We start from the raw sequence: 20188 nt of genomic DNA, 5'->3' as shown, positions 1-20188 counted from the left end.
GATTTCACCTACATTCCTTATTTTGTGGATACAGTCAAACCTTGATATCTCGAACCTCCTTATCTCGAAACCCTTGATGTCTCGAAACAAAAATTTTCCCCAGCATTTTCTATAAAAACCCCTATGTATTTTCCATAGTTATCTCGAAATTTATTTTTCGAAACCCTTGATATGTCGAAATTTTTTGCACAGAAGCAAGTTCCAATTGTCGTTTTGCTTCGGCAATTTTTGTAGTAAAACCAGTTCCAGGGACAATTGCTTAACGTTTTTCATCCCTTTTCTTGGAAATTTGTGAATAGGGGATTGGGGCAAGATAATAGGGGAGTGTTGGCATGAAGGGGGTGCAGTGTTTCCCCCAGAATTTAGAATCTTTGTGCATTTCTCTCGAACATGTTGTCCATTTTGAGGAAAGGAGTGCGATTTTTCGTCCGTCCGTTTTGAAGCGAAAACAGAAAATGCGTTCCTCGTTTTCCTCATTCAGCTTTTTTAGCTCCTACAGAATGGCTGCTGAGAACTTTTTGAATGTGAGGTTACTGGTTAAAAATAAAATTCGAATTTTTAAATTTTTAGGTGAAAAAACCAGAAATTTTTGTTCATTTCAAAATCTCATCCTGTGCACTTTCGACAATTGGAAAATTTCAAATCTAGTGAAATATTGAAGACTACTTTATTGATCGTAATTCGATGTGGTCCAGCAGTATAGCGTACGTGTGTGTAAATGTTAGAGTTATTAGTGTAATTTTTTAAATACCTTGATAACTCGAAAACTCGATATCTCAAAATTTTTTCCCGTCCCGAGAGATTCGAGATATCGAGGTTGTACTGTATATATTTATAGTTTAAGTATTTACTGACTGCGTTGCCCGGTTTACCTCGAAAATTACAGCTAAGTCAAGTGACCTTTTTTCAAGGCTTAAATAAAATGGAAAAAAAATGTGTAAAATTTCCAGTCAATGTGTAGAAAAGATCAATTTTTTACCTCAAAGTTGAAATTCAGATGTCTTAGGCTTTTATTTTTTTATTGAAAAAACATTTAATAATAGGCCTAACTTTCCTGTTTCACGGATTTTCTGGCAAAAATACCCTACAGGGGGTCAACCCCCATAGGGGGTAAAAATACCCCTATGTAAATTCTTGAGCATCCAAGGACCTCTGTGCAAAATTTGGGAAAAATCCGATGCAATCTAAATAGATAATAAGGAAAACCCCCATAAGGGGGGAGGTCAAAGCCTCCCCTCCAAGGGGGACAAAATCTCCATGTGAGCTCCTGCGCACCAAAGAACCCATGTGCACAATTTTGCAAAGATCCGACAAACTGTGGATTTATTAGGAAATCCTCCTCAACTGCTGTGCACGAGGTCACACACGTAATGCTAATAAAATATTTTTTATTGCTATTGTACAAGCTTTAGAAAAAATATATATATGGAATACTTACTTGGTATACTTAGACACATGCACAAAAAATACTGTTCATTTACCTTTCAAAACTTCACAGGAAATTACAAAATACTAAGAGGTACAGCTTATTTTCTGATTTTGCAAGTCACACACATAACGCTGCATTTAAAATTTTATTAAAAAATTTAGAATTAACCTATGAAAAAAAACTGCCACCTAAAAACTCCTACATTTGTTGTTACTCCAATAGAAACTATTGAGAAATATTTTTAAAATATCATGTAGGTTTTTATTGTATTTTGCAAAGAAATGGTGTCAAAAAGTCACACACGTAACGCTGGAATGGCCCTACAGAGGGATATGATTGTAAATATGACAACCAAACCTCCCTGTTGCAACCACCCGGTCATGCAGAAGAACCAAATTCTTCTATTCTTGTTTAGCTTGAAATTATGAATATGATCTTGTATTTGAATGCTCCTAAAATTTTCCTAGCTAGGAAATACGTGTAACGAAAAAAACCCAGCAAGTACCCGAAACAAACATTCGAATCTATCAAAAATGTATTTTAATGTGACATGTATTCGATGACACAGCAAAATTTGTCTTAATTACTGTGAGTCATGCATGGTATGATAAGATTCTGTTTTTAACACATTTATTAAATAAAAAGGCTACGAGAAGTGCATGTTTCTGTAAAAAAATCTCTTGGTGAATGGCTAGCATCAAACACATTATTAATCAAGTATTTGAACTCATAACAATAGTGCATCCGTTCCTGGCGAAGGATTGTCATTTCGTGTTGATAAGCTGGTCAAAAAACTTATTTCAAAGGAAATCCATGGAAAACCACCTTGTTTCACTATTATATTGCTTAACAACACTCATAAGAACAAGTGACCATCAAACAGAATTGTTTTATCACAAAAATTAATGTGAACAAAAATCTTCTGTTTAATCACAACACGATTTCACTCTCTTTCGGCTCAAAGCGAGATCACATAATTGAGCAGACGACGCTGAAACAGGTCCATTCAGTGAGTGGTACATCCTTCAACTCAAACACTAACTTTTGAACAGTTTCTACAAATTTGTCTGTTACTGATGCAGCTGTAAATGGTATTCCTTTCAATTTTAAGCGGTTAAGAGTTTTAAATCTGTTAAAACTTGAACATCATTTGTTAATATTATATCTTAAGTATAAACATTTGATTTCCGTTCTTGGGTTAAATTATGTAATTTTGGTGAACATCATTCAACAAGTTTTCACTAGCAGAATCTATTTTTGTTCTCTTCACCTGGCTACGAGTTGCATTCTCCGGCTCTCTAAGAAACAGGGGAACATCTTGGTACACCCCATCAGTTTGCAAAGAGTTGCTGTCTGCATGATAAGTAAGCCAATAGCAAGCAAATTCCTCGTCTTCTATCTGATCAGTACTTTGTTTTTGAACATGGACAGTTTCCTTTATCTGCAAAAGTAGACTAAGTTGGAGATAATTTACATTTGTGATAAAACTGTTATATCTCTCATGGGGAAGGATATCTACTTCTAGTATAAATGAAATTACTTTGCTATAATGATCATAGATATCACACAAACCAGAGAGCCTAAGACAAAATTTAGAATTGAATATTTTATTAATTTGCATATTTACACTTGTTGCTTTCTTTCTGTAAGTAGTAACCTTTTATTCCTTCTATCTGTTGCTCTTCTAAAACAGTAAGATTGCTTTAAAATCTTCTCTAAAGCTTTTGTATATTCTTTTGCAATGATTTGCAAACCTTGTTTCACTAAAGAAACAAGGATTTTTAAACTTGCATTTGCCTTTATCAAGTACTTGCATATTCATATTCACTTCTTTAAGATGCTCATATTCTTTCCCAAAATTAAGAGATTTTGAGACACTGAAACAACCCACGAATATCTGGAATTTTTTTTTATATGGTCATCAATTAAACCAGCTTTATGCATGGGATCCCACACTCAAAATAAAAAGTTTTTTCTTCACTTTCTTTACAAGAACTCATTTAAGTATTTAGGAACATTCAAATGAAAATATTGACCATCAAAGCTTCAAGTCGCTATATGGACGACCTTTATAATAAAGCCGGTAAGCTATTCTTGCAATATGGATTCTAATTTCTTTTCCTCTACTGTGGTGTGCTTCTTTAACTTAGTCAGCATTAAATTTTGTTGCTTTCTGATGGATATTGCTTGATAAATGGTATTTTAAATGTCTCTTAAGGCAACTAAATGCATTTGGCAAGTTACACCCCACAGGAAAATCCAAACCATTTTCTGTTATAGAAAAAAAATAGCAGGATGATTGTTTCTACCAGCCTTTTCGGGTAGAGAATTTCCAACTGGAACACAAGTTCAACAAACAACAGATAATACTTCATCAAACTCAAACTCATCAAAAAAAGAAATAAAGTCTGACATTGACCTGCATGACTGAAAAATATATATGTTATTTTCTTCATCATTTTCTGTCCCTCCATTTTCAGTCTTTCATGAAAATATTGGAGAAAGAGGAAGTAGTTTATTTGTTTCAAACTGATCACTTCTTTCTCTAATTTCTATACATTTAGAAGAATGAGGTTTAATTTATCTTCAGCTGCATTTCCTATAGCTGCATTTTCTGTTTCTGAAGAAAAAGTCTGATATTTTCTTCATCAATAGTGCAGTCGTCATCCTTCAAAGAATCCTTGCTAGCACAACTTGGTGAAATGGACACACTTTCTTTTCTGGAACAATTTACTTCTTTTTCAATGCTATTTATTTCCTTTTCAATCATATTTGTTTTTTTTAGCATTATTAACTGCAGGCACCATAAAATTGGCGAATGCTATCTGCCCAGCACTTCTTTTGTCACCAGAGTAGTTCTGATTATGTTTTGTTAGGGTGTGACCATAGTTTTTTCCAAACATTTCTTCACCGCAAAAACGGCATTTAATTTTCCACTTTGAACTCTGACATTTTTGCAAAATTTTGAACTCGTTTTCAGAACTAGAGCGAAAATGTTTGATATTTTCTGGCTGCAGACAAAATTATGCAAAACAGAACAGCAAAGCTATTTGGTTAAATCGAAGCCATACAGAATAAGTGCAGTTAAATTTTGTCGATGGTCTTTAAAAAGACCGTTTCGTAAAGATAATTGTGACAACTGAGAAGAGAGAAATCTAAGAACGAGCAATCGGCAATGGCAGAAGTCTTATACGCCAATCTTCTTTCTGTTGCGGGCATGCTCCTTACGCTACTGAAAGAATAAAACAGGTTCCCATGTGATCCTTCCACTTGCCTTCTGCCTTGCCTACCTTCGTCTAAAATGGACTCGCTCCACTTCTGAGGAGAAACAGGGAAAAAACAATGAGCGAAAAAGGCTGCAGAAATGGTGGAGAATGGTTGGGTCTCCTGCTTAGAACAGCAGATTGAGATTCGAGAACTGAAGTTCCTTTCGAAATTTCATCTGTAAAAAATTTCTGTAAAGCATTTTTTCGATTTATTTTTTTTCCAAAAAATTTGAAAACAAGATTTTTCGATTTTCAAAATAAAGGTCAAAACTGACTGCGAATTTTGAAAAATTTCTGCAAACGGAGTTCCCGTGTTCGTCTATAATATCTGGGTTTGGGTCCCATCATTTGCGACGCATATGCATCGCACAAAGACACCCCTCATTTATGAAAGTGACGAGAAAGGGTAAGGTTAAACTTTTTTAGGCGTTCATACACTAGGTTGAACATGGCAGTATGACATAATGGATGCTCTACAAGAGGAACAGTGTGATGTGGTCAGGTTTTTGACAGCTAAATGTATTTTCCAGCAAGAAATAAGTTGCTGTATGACTGTTGTGTACAGTGAACATTGCATCTCATTGGCCACTGTGAAGCGTTGGAGCAAATGTTTCAAAGAAAGAAGTGAAAGTTGCTAAGACGATCCCAGACTGGGCCAAAGCCACCTTGCAATCACTCTTGACACAACTGCACAGGTGATAAACTGATTCAACAAGAACAGAGGATAAGTCCCAGATTTGTTGTCATGTGAATTTCACATTTTCGGGAAACTGAAAAAGCATCTCAAGGGTGTCCGATTTGTGTTGGACAATGCCGTGAAAGAGTTTGTTACAGGCTATTTGAATCAGCAGTCTAAGGCAGTTTTATGATGTGGGAGTCAAGCTGCTCATTTTTCAATGGAAAAAAGTCTAATTGTTCATGGAAACTGCTATTAAGTCAAGTACTCTGTCATATATTTGTATTGGCTCATTTTCATTTGATTTGCCCTTGTAAAAAACTTTTCTAAAGTAATAAATTTCTTTAAGGTAAGCAACAAAGGATAGACTTTTTCATTAAAGGAGGGATTACTAGGGAAGGAGCATCTGAAATCACTCCTTAAAATTTTGCTCGAAAAAAATCTGTTTTCATCAATTGAAAGAGCCTTACCAGCTAGTTCATCAAATGCAACATTTGAAGCTTTAGCATCAGATGACTTGTCAGTTACTGTGTTGCCTAAGGAAATAAAATAGATATAAATATATATTTTTTTAAAACCATCATGACAATTTTATTTAGGAAAAAAATATTCAAAAATAGTTTTTAATAGTAAAAATCATAACTTTTTCTTTATAAACTAATAACAGAAACTACAAAATAATTATATACACACATATATATATGCATCAATAAAGTATTTTGCCTCGCTAAACACAAAAATCGCCATAAAAAGTTGAGATTAGCTCTAGTTTTCAAAATACAGGGCCAACTAGGATAGTGAATTCACACTAATGCTCTTTTTTCCTAGCAGATAGAAACACCCCCCCCCCCCCCCACAAGACTGACTATCTTCTCAACTTTGACCGTAGAAGCCCAAATATCCTGCCTCTCGAACTCAAACCTAGTTCACACTAATGTCATGATTCGACAGAAAGTTGAAAAACTTCAATCTTCCTTCACTTCTGTAGAACTAGTTCGACTACATTTTCTCCCCTCTGTCAGACCACAGCTCACGCTGTTTTGGGTTGCCAATCTGATTCAATTCCCAGCTGTTGGAGAATGGCTTTGTTTTTCTTCATCAAATTGAAAGATATAAATGTTTCGAAAACATTCCGAACCGATTCCTTTGAGAATGGGAAAACGCCTTTCAGTTGACGGAAGAAACTTGTAATAAAATCTTATTGTGTAACGAAAAAAATGGCGATAAAACTCAAACAGAAATTGAAACAATGGTTTGTTATCGTAGCGCTTTGATCAATACAAATTTTAATTAATCAAAAATTATGTGATTAGAACTTTTATTATGCAGTATGCAATATCAGTTTGGACTACTTATTTCTTAGCATTAAACATATTAATTGTGGTTTTAATAACTTTCACTAATGGGAGTGATTTATTGCTTTCAATTTCTTGCTAACTGTTTTTGGGCGATCATAGTTTGGAAAATAAAATCAGTAAATAAAAACTTCAGTTTAACAGTTTGCTTAAACGTAACTATTTTCTTTCTTACTTTATTTTTTTTAAACTTAATTTTTAGGATCAATAACTCCTGTTAAATTTAATTACTGCATTCGATTAATATATTTGATTTTGAAAAGAAACAATGTCACAACTCTTTTTTTAAAATAACAAAATTGTAGAAGGTTTTAAAAAAAATTATAAAAAATGTCTCGATTTTAACTTATTATTAAATGTGAACTCTAATGCCTAATTTAAATTAGTGAACAATATTTAAATGAATATTTCTGAGGGATAGCCTGCTAATGTTTTTGTGGAAATTGTTCTGGCAGATAAAAGACTTATGTTATTTTCATGTACAATTTCATGATCACACTGTTATAAAGAGAAAAAAACTTTTCCCCATTTCGTAAAATAAGTCACAGTTTGAGTTATTAGTAAATACTTCAGTATAGTGCTCGATCTAGAATAAGGGTTTTTACCTTGCTTTCTTAAAATTAAAATGTAGTAATATATTTTCACCTAGAATAAATTTTACATTTGAATTGGCTCTTATGCAATGTGATAACCTCTACTAGTGGTATAAGTAACTGTGTGGAAGCACAAATAGGTATAAACGTAATTAAAGTAATGACAAAATTATTATGACAACAAAGAAAAAAGTTACATGTTATTTTTTTTTAAATAGTTGGGGGAAGGATGGTTTAGTGGCTAACCTCTTAACCAACCTGCCCTATCTTCTTACACTCACATCATAATATTTTGCTTTATCAGAAAAACTAAACAAACTGCAAATAATTAGGGAATAAAAAAGTTCACTTTACAACAGACATTTATTTTCAGGCTCCAATCTTAAGGAAACCAGTAAAAAATATGTAAAGTTGCGTCTTTTAAAGCGCCTTTTAGGATTTGAAGAACTACTAGTATTATTAAAAAAATAGAATTTGAATGAAAATAATTTACAAAATTACTAAAGACTACAAGCGAAAATATAACGATGTTAAATCATACACATTTGCAGAGAATTGCGGGCACGTGTTTTGGGGTTTCAAGGAACCAATTTTTTAATGCAAAAATCTGAGCTTTTGGGTGTAAAACCATCCGATAAAAGCTGGTTCAACACGACCATACATTCAATGAGCGATCCTCTTAATTGTAGTAACTTTTAAATTGTATGTTGTGACATTGCATTCTTTTTTCCTTTTTAATAAACAATGCTTTGTAAATCTCAATTTTATTTAATTTATATGTTAATGATATACACCTATTTTCCATACAAATTTTCATGCATTTAATTAAGTGTTGAAGCATTTGATGAAATGTTCATACCAAAGCAGCAGTCCCTCCGCTCCATTCAATTTTGAGTAAGTAAACATACAATAAATAAGACGTTAAAAAAATCTTATTTATCATTATGCGACACAAATTAAAAATTTTCTTTTACCATAAAAAGACCTCACAAATTCATTTATTGTATAGCTTTTTTTTTGAAACCATATTTCCTTTTTTTTTACAATTTAATTATGATCAATCACAGAATAAATATTTTTTAGTAGTTAATTTACTCATGTTTATCATCATTTTATTTTTTTTTCATTTCCTTATTATTTTTAATTTATTTTGTTTATATACTTTAAAGCAAATTTGGAATGTATTTTCATTTTTATTAAAATTATTCAATTTCTAAGTCTTTTTTTCCTCTCTGATCACAAAATCTTTTAAATTTGACCTATGCTTTAAGTGAATTTAACTTCAATTATTCAAAATTAATAATCATCTTTTAAAAAAACTTAAAAAATATTAATTTAATATTATTGTTTAAAATTAATTTGATTTTATTTTTTAAAGCCCTAGGTAAAAAAGCACACCCTTGCAGCACCCAGCCGACACATTAACTTGAGATTAATATTTATCGTTTTTATTTTGAAGACCTAAAAATTTCGTAGTTTTTCATTGTTTAATTAATTAAATTCACTTTTTAAAAGTCAAGGAATGTGAGAATGCTCCTCCCTACGTCTCTCGTGAGCTTAACCTTATGATTCATCAAAATTTCATGATTCATTTTGTTTTTAACTTATTTTGTAGTTTGTCCTTGCTTAATTGATTAAATATAATATTTAAAGGCTAGAGGGGTGTGAGGGGTGTAGAGGGGATTTCTTGTGATGTAAATTAGTGTGGAAGTATTTTGAAGTTTGTTCTTCGTTTAAATAAATTTAGTGTAATTTAATTAGAATAAATATTTTTTAACATTAAAAATATCAAATTGATAATTATTTAAATTAAAAAACCTTTTTTAAAGCCAGGGGAGCAACCCTTGCCCCCGCGCAAGGTTAATTCAATCCCTTGAAGCAAAACTGACATTAAACGGAAAAAATGTTTTGCTGCCATTAGTAAAGCAGCGAAAATGCATGCATTCCCACTGGTTCTCAGTTTCTTTGATGTATGAAAGTGATGTCATCTTAAGGGTGGGGTTACAATGCAATCCGAGATCTGAAACAGGTTTTCGACTCCCCTTGAGCGGAACTAAGATTAGCACTTTCGTTCTCTCTCCGATCGGAATAGAGGAATCTGCTAGGGAAGAGTGAACCAGTTCGATACCTGGGAGATTCGGGCTCTAGGTTGGGATAGAAAATCTCACTACATGAAAACCAAAATGGGCTATAAGGATTTTAAATTCTGGGAAAAGAAATGCCCAAAATCAGCCAAAATTTGGAGTTTGGGGTCGATCCACCATTTCTTCCACCCATGCTCATTCTGCTGGGAATAATGAAGAACTTTGTGAAAGCTGTGAACAAAGACATTTTTCCAATACCTAAGAGGGAAATTTCCAAGATATATTAAAGCTAAGGTTAAGGAGAGAATTTTTAATGGCCCTTCAAATACATCAATGCAATTATGAAAATCTGTGACTTTGAAAAAAGAAAAAAATTGCCAGGGGAGAGAAAAAAACAGCCAAGAAGCCTCTAAGTGTATATTACAAGTATTTATAAGCAGCAGAGAAGATGAGAACTAAAAACAGTTGGCCAAACAATCCCTGCAGAAATTATGTGACCATTAATGAATGATGTGTCTTTGAAACTCTATTTTGTTCATTTCTTTCAGGATATTTTGTTTAAAAACTAAAGCTATGAGCAGTAAGCATGAGGAAAGGTTTCACCACGATATCTTTACAATTGAACTCAGATATCAGGGTCATTGGGCTGAGTTAATGCTCACCAAAAGCTACTGAACTATTACAATAGATGGTCCTTCTTTGATGAAAAAAAATCAATCGAAAATGAAGTGTTTACAGCAATAAGCCAAAAACAACCACTGCTTTCCAAAAAAATAAGCATAGTTAAATAAAACAGGACCTATTTAATAACATTTATTGCACAGGATTTTTTTTTCCTTTGTAACATTACCTATAAAACAATGTGTGGTTGCTGTGCATCTTTCTCCAGTGGGTTTATATATATATCTGGAAATCAAGAGCTAATTTTAAAGAAAAATCCACTACCATATTAGTTTTTTTTCGACCAAAAATTAGTAGAAATTGACTATTTAAAACCAGAATCAGGGGTGATTGTGAGTTCATCAAAAAATACCTGAAAGTTTCAAAGCAAGAACGGGGGGGGGGGGGGGTAATCTTTGGCCCCTATTACTTAAGTGCACCTATGCCATAGTATTAAGTTCAATAGTCAGAGTCAAAATAGTGTGTGTACATTTGATTAAAATTTTAATGGGTTACAAAGTTACTTTTGAGCTGGTGTTATACAAAATTATCTGGACATTTGTCCATCTTAAGGGATAGGTGTCCATCTTAAGGCTCTTGCAGGTATATTTGATGAGTATTATATAATTTTTAAAAAATTACGGAGGTAGGGAGATAAAAGCATAACAAAAAAAACATAATTCCGGTATTTTCGGACATAAAAATACCGGAAATACGTCCGAAAATACCGGAAATTCGGTAAAATACCAGAACACAATCACCCCTGCAGAATGCAGACAAAAGTTCTTTTTTGTTGACTAGTGTAGTTAATGTTTTTCTGATGGGTTAGAGAGGTAAATTACTTAATCTTGAATATTTGCAAGAAAGGAAAGGCATCTGGGGGAACTTCCCCCCTTAATTTACAGAAAGAAAAATAGTAAAATAATTAAAAGAAAAAAATGACTGCAGTGTTTTATTTTCTACCACCTGTATTTCTGATACCATCACACTGTAATGGACCTTTAGTTTCTACCATAACATGGTTCCCGTCCTCTATCAAAACAAAGAATAAGGACTTTTTAAGGACCTTTTAAATATAAATTAAGGACCTCAAAATATCTAACACGCCTTAACTTTTAAGCATATTTAACTGTAACTTTTAATATTAACTTTGAGTGCAAGATTTACCAGTATTTTTGATGCAAAATTTTGCAGAAAAAAGTGCATCATGCAGTCCCGAAAATATGGTATATATACACACAAAGTTAATGCAAGGAAAAAAAAAACAAGCTGAATACTTACTTTAGTAGTTTAGTTTTTAGTATGATTAAAGTAAAAAATTAATTACATGAAAGTTAATTAATCACTACCCTGAATTACATATCCAAGGGCTGAAATTCAGAGCAAAATGACACCTCCCCCCCCCCCACACACAGAAATTTCTCAAATCATTTCCTTAAAATTAGTCTGAGAAAGATATTCTTGCCCAAGAAAGATTCATTATCCTTTATGAAAAAGAATTGCATGTTTACAATTTGGAAACATATGTAAATAAATGCAAAACTTAAAAGACTTTTACAATATTGGAATACCAATGTAATTGAATTTTAACCCTTGATATCAACAGGGTGACTATTGCTAACTATGATTTTGAATAGTCACTACTAATTTCTTAAGCTAAATGTTACAAATATTGATAACAAAATTTTTCAAGAAGACTCTGAGTTAGTAAATACATACATACCACTAATTGTCTCTTTATGGTCTGAAGTAACAATAATATTACTAGTAATTTTTTCTTCAGAAGTAGGAATATCTGTAATTATCTGTACTGATGTTTTTTCAGAAACATTAGTATTAGCATCATTTTTCTCTTTTACTAACTCAGAAGCTTTTTTCTTTTTCTTCTTAGATTTGCTGCTGGTTTCCTCCAATACCTTTGCTTCTTTTGCAATGTTTTCCTCAGGTTGAAGCTTCTGGAAATCATTTACTTCAGATTTTATGACTTCAACAATTAAAACTTGCTCTTGATTCTTTTCTTCTTTTAAGGTTCCTATTTCCTTCGTCGCTGCACCTTTCTTGACCTTAGTAGAGACCTAAATGTAGGAGTAAAGATGCATAAACTTTCAATTTTCATTTCACAATGCTAAAATTATGAATTTCATTATTGTATAGCGATCTGCATGCACACAAAAACAGGACAGAGTAGGATCGAGCTATACAGCATAAAAAGCAGAACCCTTTGAAAAATAAACTTCTCAATAATATCAAACTAAAAAACCTGAACATGTAATACAATTGAAATTTGCTGAACACTTCAGAATTCTGCACTTCAATACAAAAGAACAAAACATATGAGTATGTACACAGGAGGTTCGTCTAGAACAGAAGGCTAAGTTTCCAGTACACAAATTTTGATTATTTAAACATTTTCAATTGTCTCTCTCAATCAGCTGAGAATGTGAATTATCTCAAATATATCTTTTTCACAATTAAACTAAAATTTTAAAAACAAAAATTATCTCTTTAATATAAAACAAAAGCTAATAGCTACTATGAGATTCATTCATTCAAATATATCAGTAAATTCCTATGTGTGAGAGCCCCTCCCGCTCTCCCCCCTATAGAATGAAACTTGATTACTTCATTCAGATTAAGTCAGACTGTTTGAATACGATGTTGTTGAAAGTCAAATTTAGAAAAAAAATTCTTCAAAAGCTAAATCTAATAAGTTTTAAAATATTGCTTATGACTCAAGTTATTCCGTATGCTAAAGCTAATTTATTTTCAAGAAATTAAAAACTTTATTTATGCAAACGTGTAAAAAAATTGTTAAGTCATGATGCATTAATTACTTGTTTTTCTTCAACAACTGCACTGCTTTGTGTTATCTGAGGGATACTTTTTGGAGAATATTTATGCAAACGTGTAAAAAAATTGTTAAGTCATGATGCATTAATTACTTGTTTTTCTTCAACAACTGCACTGCTTTGTGTTATCTGAGGGATACTTTTTGGAGAATCATCGACTTGTGAGCTGTCATCTAAAAAAAGTTAAAACATGAAGTTTTAAAGTATATGTAACTGCTTGTTAATAATTTGATAATATTTGTTACTATTGATAACATGAAGTACACAAATCTAAGTATATGTATTAAAAATTTAAAGAACAGGAAATTTGGCAAATAAATTAGTTTAAAAATCCAACACCTATCTCACATTTTCTAAGAGAAAGACAAAATGAAAAAACAATGTATGACAGTATTAAACCAACTAATGTCAAATTTTAATTTTACAGATAAGGAAATACTTATCTAACAGCCATTAAAACTGTATGTACACACACAAAAAAAAAAAAAAAAAAAAAAAACACACACAGAAGAAAAATTTTACACCAGTTAAAGCAGAAGTAATTTTATTTACTACCATTTGTAAGTATGCAAAGAAACACTCCATTAACCTTTATCAAGTAAAAATGGTGATGAAAAAATAAATACTGCATGAATGTCATGCTTTTGAAAATCAAAAACAATAAAATATGATCCAATACTACAGCACATTTTAAAACAAAAATGGCAACAGTTAAAATGCATCATTTATCAAAATTATTAATCGAAAGATCACTCACATTAAATTCCGCTACACTGTTATGCAAAAAGTTTATGTATTGAAAATGGGAAAACATACAAATTAACTGAGTTTCATTTCTCACATGTCAAAAATAATACATAATTGTATTCCTGCCAGGTGCTACAATAACTCATTATCAAATGAAAGAATAACCCTAGAGCTCTGTCTTGTCAATAAAAGCTTTTTATTGTTCAATAGTTGGAAAAATGACTTTTAGCATGAGTTGTGCAGACAAAAATTATGTGAAGTCATCCTATCATATGACAAAAAATATATATAGAAAAGGGGAAATATAAAAGAGGGGAGGGGGGAGCCCTACTGGCTGATAAAGTTGCAAATTTTGATACCATAGTTACACTGCTCGACATTGAAAATGCAACACCAAGAAAGAGGGTTCAGAAACTTATGCAAATTTTAGAATAGACGTACATCACTGAGTTAAGTAAATGATGTGAAATGCACAGCTCTCCAACGCACGTGAAGTAAGATATAAGGGAAGGAACTTGCAGAATGGGCAATATTCGTGTCGTTATTTCTGACTGGAGAATTATCGAAGAAATTTTGTTTTTGTCTTGGAGGATACGTGTAAGACGAGAGAATGCCAGGCTGACGTCAACGAAGGGACTTCCAGCAGATAGACGATTTTATAAGGGGTATGTTGATCGGACTGAGAAGCGGAGGTTGGTCCGTACATCAAATTACAGCTGATACCCACATGGATGCGAGCACGGTGCATCGGCTGTGCTGAAGATGGTTGGAACAACGAAATGTTTTAATATTGAGGGGTGCAGGGGCAGCCAGAGTGACGTCAGAACACGTGGATTGTCATTCATTGACAAGCTGTAGCAGACAAACAAGTCGCTTGCTCTCTGCAGCAGGTGCAAGATACCCCGAGTGTTCCCGTGTCAACCAGAACCATTTCCCGTCGTTTGGTCGCATGTGGTCTGCAAACACGGCATCCGCTTAGAAGACTGCCATTGACCCCACAACATAGACAGCAACGTTTAGTATGGTACCAGACTAGAGCGACATGGATTAAAGAATGGCAAAATGTCGTGTTCTCAGATGAATCCCGCTTCTGTTTATCCAGTGATAGTCGCCGCATATGTGTGTGGCGTCGACGTGGAGACAGATCTAATCCATCAGTAACTGTGGAACGTCCCACCGCATGACAACGTGGCATAGTGGTTTGGGGTGCAATTGTGTACAATTCCATATCACCTCTAGTTCGTATTCAGGGCACTATGATGGCCCAAAGATACTTGGATAATGTGCTGCGGTCGGTGGCAATCCCTTACCTTCAAGGGATGCTCCTTAAAGCACACAGATGCTTCCATGGCCACCATACTCTCCTGACCTGTCACCAATTGAACATGTGTGGGATGTGATTGGACGCCGTTTGCAGACTCTGTCCCTGCCTCGTTCAAAAGACGAACTGTGGCGAATGGTTGAAAGGGAATGGAGAGCCATCCCTCTGGACACCATCCGTACCCTTATTAACTCTATGCCTAGACGTGTTTCTTCGTGTATCACTGTCCGCGGCAGTCCTACATCCTACTGAGCCGATGCCGTTCTCGCTCTGTATTCTGCCTATCATTTTGAAATTAAGATCATTTATTATTCCTTTGCTGTCTCCGTCTTTTTTCCAAATTTCATCACTTTCTGACCACTCTTTCTTGATGTTGCATTTTCAATGTCGAACAGTGTATAAAAGTAAAGCATAACATAGGGTGTTCTAATATGTGGAAATGGAGTGGAGTTAAAATTAACTCTAACTTCCAAAACAATCAAAATATTTTTAGGATACAAAAGGATTGGAACATCAAACATAACATGCAATTAAATGAAAAATGATCAAATAAGCTTTGCGCTAAAACATGATTAAAGTAAAAAATCAGTGAATAAAAATATTGTGAAATGTTTTCCTATTATTGGAAAATCTTTTAAAAGGTCTTTGATTCCTTCGGTGGTTACACGCTGTACCAGGTTTTATGCTCTACCAAAGTTCCATGAACTCAACGTACCTCTCAGGCCTATTGTTTCATATATTGGTATGGCTTCATACAAATTGGCTAAGCATTTAGTTTAAATCTTTTCTCTCTTTGGACAAACAATTCTTTTACTACCAAAAATTCCATTCATTTTGTTCAGATGTTAAGTTACTTTATGCCTCATGGCTAAACTATATCTTCTTTTGACACAAAATCACTTTTCACTAATGTACAGGCTATTGGGGCATCGGGTTGCCTCAAAATAAGATTCCAATAGTTTCCAATTTTCCAACTTTTCAAGTTTTGAGTTTGATGAACTTGTTCCCCTTATGCGTGCTAGTCTTGAACATACCCTTTTGTACGTGAAATACACCGACAGCTCAATCTGAGCTGTCGGTGTATTTCACGTATTTCTGCCTTAGCCCTGGCAATAGGGCGGTAACTTACTGAATATACCCTTTTGTATTCGATGGTGCTCACTTCTGCATGTCTGCAGGTTTAGCAATGGGTATCCTTTGAGTCCTTATTTTAAATGACATTTATATGCCCTATCTTGAAACTAAACGTTTTGAAACCATAACGTTTTTGCTCTATTTTAGTATGCTGATGATTGCTTTGTTTTGCTCGGCCAAAACCATATTGATAAATAACTTTTACTCTCAACTCTTAACTCAACTGATCCTTGCATCTAATTCAGCAATTCCTAAAGTTGCTCCCGGGGAACTGTAAGGTTTCGACAAAGGATGAGAAGGGTTAAACCAGATTTTGCAAAACAATCCATAGTAAATTGAGGGGAAAAAAAGAAGCAACAACAAATATTTAAAATGTCAGGCCAGATTTTAATAATAGTCATTAAGTTTTGCATTCCCATGCCAGGATAGCAACAAAATACCATCTGATTTAAAGTTCTTGATGAAGCTTTAAAATAAATTAATTTTGTCAAAACTTGTTCCCTCCAGTGAAGACTGATCAGCAAGATTTAAGATATGCATAGAAATAAGATAACTAATCAAAATAAATGCATTCCAGAATTGTATTAATTTCCAGATTAACTGGCAGTATTTCATTACAAACAAAAGACCTCAATTACTTTGAAAGTTTTCAATGTTTTGCATCAGAAAGTACAGCTGATGAAATCAACTTGTCTTGTTCACATTTTTGGTAAACTGAAAAATGTCACTACTTCCATTGAAGGAAAAAAAAATTATTGCTTTTTTTTGTGGAAAACAAAAAAAACAGCTTTAAAAGAAAAGCTGTATTTTAGCATATCCTACTGGGAAAAAAAGTGTTTTCCTCTCTCAAAGGAAATTTTTGCAAAAAAACAACAAATATCTTAATGAAGAACAAACCTCCCAAATTTCTGTCAGAATACTTTTTGCACACACATAACAACTTTGAATTGTTGGCACGAAATTCATTTAGCAATAGAGGTAGGACACTGTACATGCCATTGTATGAATCATTAATTCAACTTCAGAGCTCATCTGCTAAAAAACACATGTTTGATTCTGTCAATTCATTTTCACTCAAAAAATATTCGGCAGGTATTGAGTAGTAGTACCCATTATCAGTTAAGAAAGCTGTTTCTTAAAGCTGCTTTCGATTTAAAAAACTAACTGGGGGAAGAAAAAGAAACAAAATTCCAAGCCCATGCATGCACGAAAAATAAATCAAAATTGAATGCTGTTTTCGTTGAACTTATAAAACTTTTCAACATAAAGCCACACCTTCACTAAACCAATTACCAATTCTATAATGAAGCAATTTCATTTCTCATATTAATAAAATTTGTTGCATTGATAATTAATTGTAAACTGTTTTAACAATTTGATGTGGAAATTTTGTCTTTATAAATAGGTATTATTTTTGCCTCCAAGTTGAAAAAGTATTTAAATCAAAATACTAATATATAAATCTTGAGATTATTTATCACTATAAAAAGATTCAAAATCTTAAACATCGACCAAATTATAACAATTATCAATAATTGGTGATTTAATGATCCCTTGGATCAATTGGTGCTGAAGCCAACACTTCAGTGCCAATTTATCCAGTGCACATGTTTCAATTGACGTCCCCTTGTACAACAGTTCTTGTTTTCTCTATCACATTATTATTCAGAATGTAAGCACTCAAGCTTTACAAAAAACTAGTTTTGTTGTGCAGCCCCTTTTCAAAGGATAGATTACAAAACTTAATCATCTACACCAAACGGGGTAGAAATGCATATTAATTTTTATGCAAATCTCTGTATTATTTTTGAGATACAGCAATCATGCTAAAAAAGAATATTATTTGATTCCACCATCCTCTGGATCAGCAGAGATGGGTGCCAAAACTATTTTTTACTAGTTCACATGGGAGTGCATATATGCGATTCAAATTCTTCACTTTTTTACATCTCGAGTCAGGTTGTTTACAAAAATTTCTTTTATATATGCAGATACTAAAAGTTAGATGGACAGATAGTTTTTAAAAATGGCCAAACAGGTTCATTATACCATAAAACATGTTAAATTGTCAAAATATGAAAAATTTCATTATGTATTTAAAAATTCAAAGATTCATTTTTCTAGTTCACCCCAATTTGAATTATGCATATAATAATATCACCAAGTAGGCATAGAAACCATGCTTTGAATGTGTCTAAATTATTGACTTACATTTAGGGAAAATAAAGCAACTTTTAAACCCTATTCTATTGGTTTTTGAGTAATTTTCTTTTCTTTTTTCCTTTTTTTACTTAACTCTAGTATGTTGGGTGATTAATAAATACTTGATATAATCTTACAAAGTAACATGTGAAACATTTTAAGCTCTTTCTTCATAAAAAGAGAGAGAAAGAGAGAACAAAAACTACTTTTGACACAATTCTCCAAAAATGATGAATTTACTAGAATATTGAGTTGCAGTTGAGAAACACTTTCACTTGCAACATCTTTTACCAGTGCGGGAAAAAATAACCTGATTTAACATTTATTATGACATAAAAATGTGGATTCTATCAGGAAATGTGTACGAATTATGGAAGAAAATGGGTTTGCAATAGTTACAGAAACATTCTGAAAATGTTCCATAAAAGGCAGCTTACTGCATGTTGAAGAAGAACAGTAAAGAGTCTACTCACCAGATTTGTTAACATCAACAGTTTTACTAGATTTATTGGAGAGATTCTCAGAAGTAGTAGCATCATCTTTTTTACGGTTTTTCCTTCCTTTTTTGGACACTAACTGCACCCAACCATCTACGGGAACAAAATATTTTTACTGTTAATTATTTTAAAAAACTGAAATACTTTATGTTTATTAACAGAGCAATGTTTCTAAGAAAGCAAAAGAAAAACAAAATAAAAAATCAATTTTTATCAGACTAAAATGATATTAAGGATTTTTTTAATAACTTGTAATGAAGATATAAATTTGTTATTTTCATTTTTTAACAAATGTATTTACATGCCCATATTTTTTCTCTCTTTTTTTGCCCTAAAATATTTTATTTAGAAAAGAATATGATAGCAAAGAATAATTTAAATCATTAGATTTTGACAAAAATGAACTTTATAATCTAAAAATTACACTTGTTTCAATTATGTAGAGAAAAATCAAAGAGGGTAAAAATAATGAAATAATTAAGAGGGAGCAAAATTTACATTGCTATATAAATAATGATTTTCATTTTATATATACGAGAGCAGTTAGAAAAGTTTCTAACATTAGTTTTTAGTGAAAACCTGAGGGATATGAATGAAGAACACTTCTATGCACTGACTTTAAACACTTGTGAAATTTTTCCAATCTGTTAAACTATCCTCAGTCACAGGAAAATATAGTTTGACTGAGTTAGTTTGAAGGGCTCTCATTGGAATTTTTAATTTCAATAAAAATGATGGAATGACTGGGGCAGTGCTTCTTGCATCAAATTTTGCAGAAACTGGACAAACGGCAAAAGTCAAGTGAAAACCATTTGGTACACGCAGATTGCTCTTTATGAGGATTTATCTGCATATTTCTTGCACTTGATTTCAACATTTTTGGACAAAAATTAAATTCATGTGGTTTAACCAACTCCTTACTCTCTTGATAAGGCCCCTTGCAACTTCTGGATGTTCCCCAAACTCAAGAGAGTTTTTTTCTTCAGCCACAGGTATGATACTTTTCTAACAGCCCTAGAAAAAACGGTGAAATCTTCCTAAAGGTTATTGCAAAAATTGGTCATTAGTGGAGGTGATCTCTTAATAGGGGTTGTTTTAAAATATTTATATTAACATTAAACATGGCAATAAACATAAAAACAGTGAATTTCATGCAAGACAGCACATTTTTAACTTAATTTGTTTCAAACAAATAGCAGTTAGATGTTGTTTTGCATTTTAAGATTATCAAAACTAATATTTTTCTTCAAGGATATGAAATGACTGCTGCATAGACCACAAATTTTTTTTTTTTTTGTTGATTTGGGAAATACGAAAAAATGCCTGTAACTTCATACAGTTAGGAAAGGGGTATGCACTGTTTTCTTAGAAGTTC

The 20188-nt window shown here is 32.7% G+C and overlaps 1 protein-coding gene across 1 annotated transcript in view; it reads right to left on the bottom strand.

Moving 5' to 3' along the window:
* LOC129231399 (probable replication factor C subunit 1) overlaps positions 1-20188 on the bottom strand; it is a 72452-nt gene that overhangs the window by 8270 nt on the left and 43994 nt on the right. The window contains exons 4-7 of the mRNA XM_054865704.1: positions 18790-18906; positions 13006-13085; positions 11787-12138; positions 5842-5907 (exon numbers count right to left, since the gene is read on the bottom strand). Coding sequence (XP_054721679.1) covers positions 5842-5907; positions 11787-12138; positions 13006-13085; positions 18790-18906 — 615 coding nt within the window. The remainder of the gene's footprint in view (positions 1-5841; positions 5908-11786; positions 12139-13005; positions 13086-18789; positions 18907-20188) is intronic.

This window comes from Uloborus diversus, chromosome 10 (genome assembly GCF_026930045.1).
Source record: "Uloborus diversus isolate 005 chromosome 10, Udiv.v.3.1, whole genome shotgun sequence".
NCBI classification, from domain to species: Eukaryota; Metazoa; Arthropoda; class Arachnida; order Araneae; family Uloboridae; genus Uloborus; species Uloborus diversus.
This window is presented reverse-complemented; position numbering and strand designations above follow the sequence as displayed.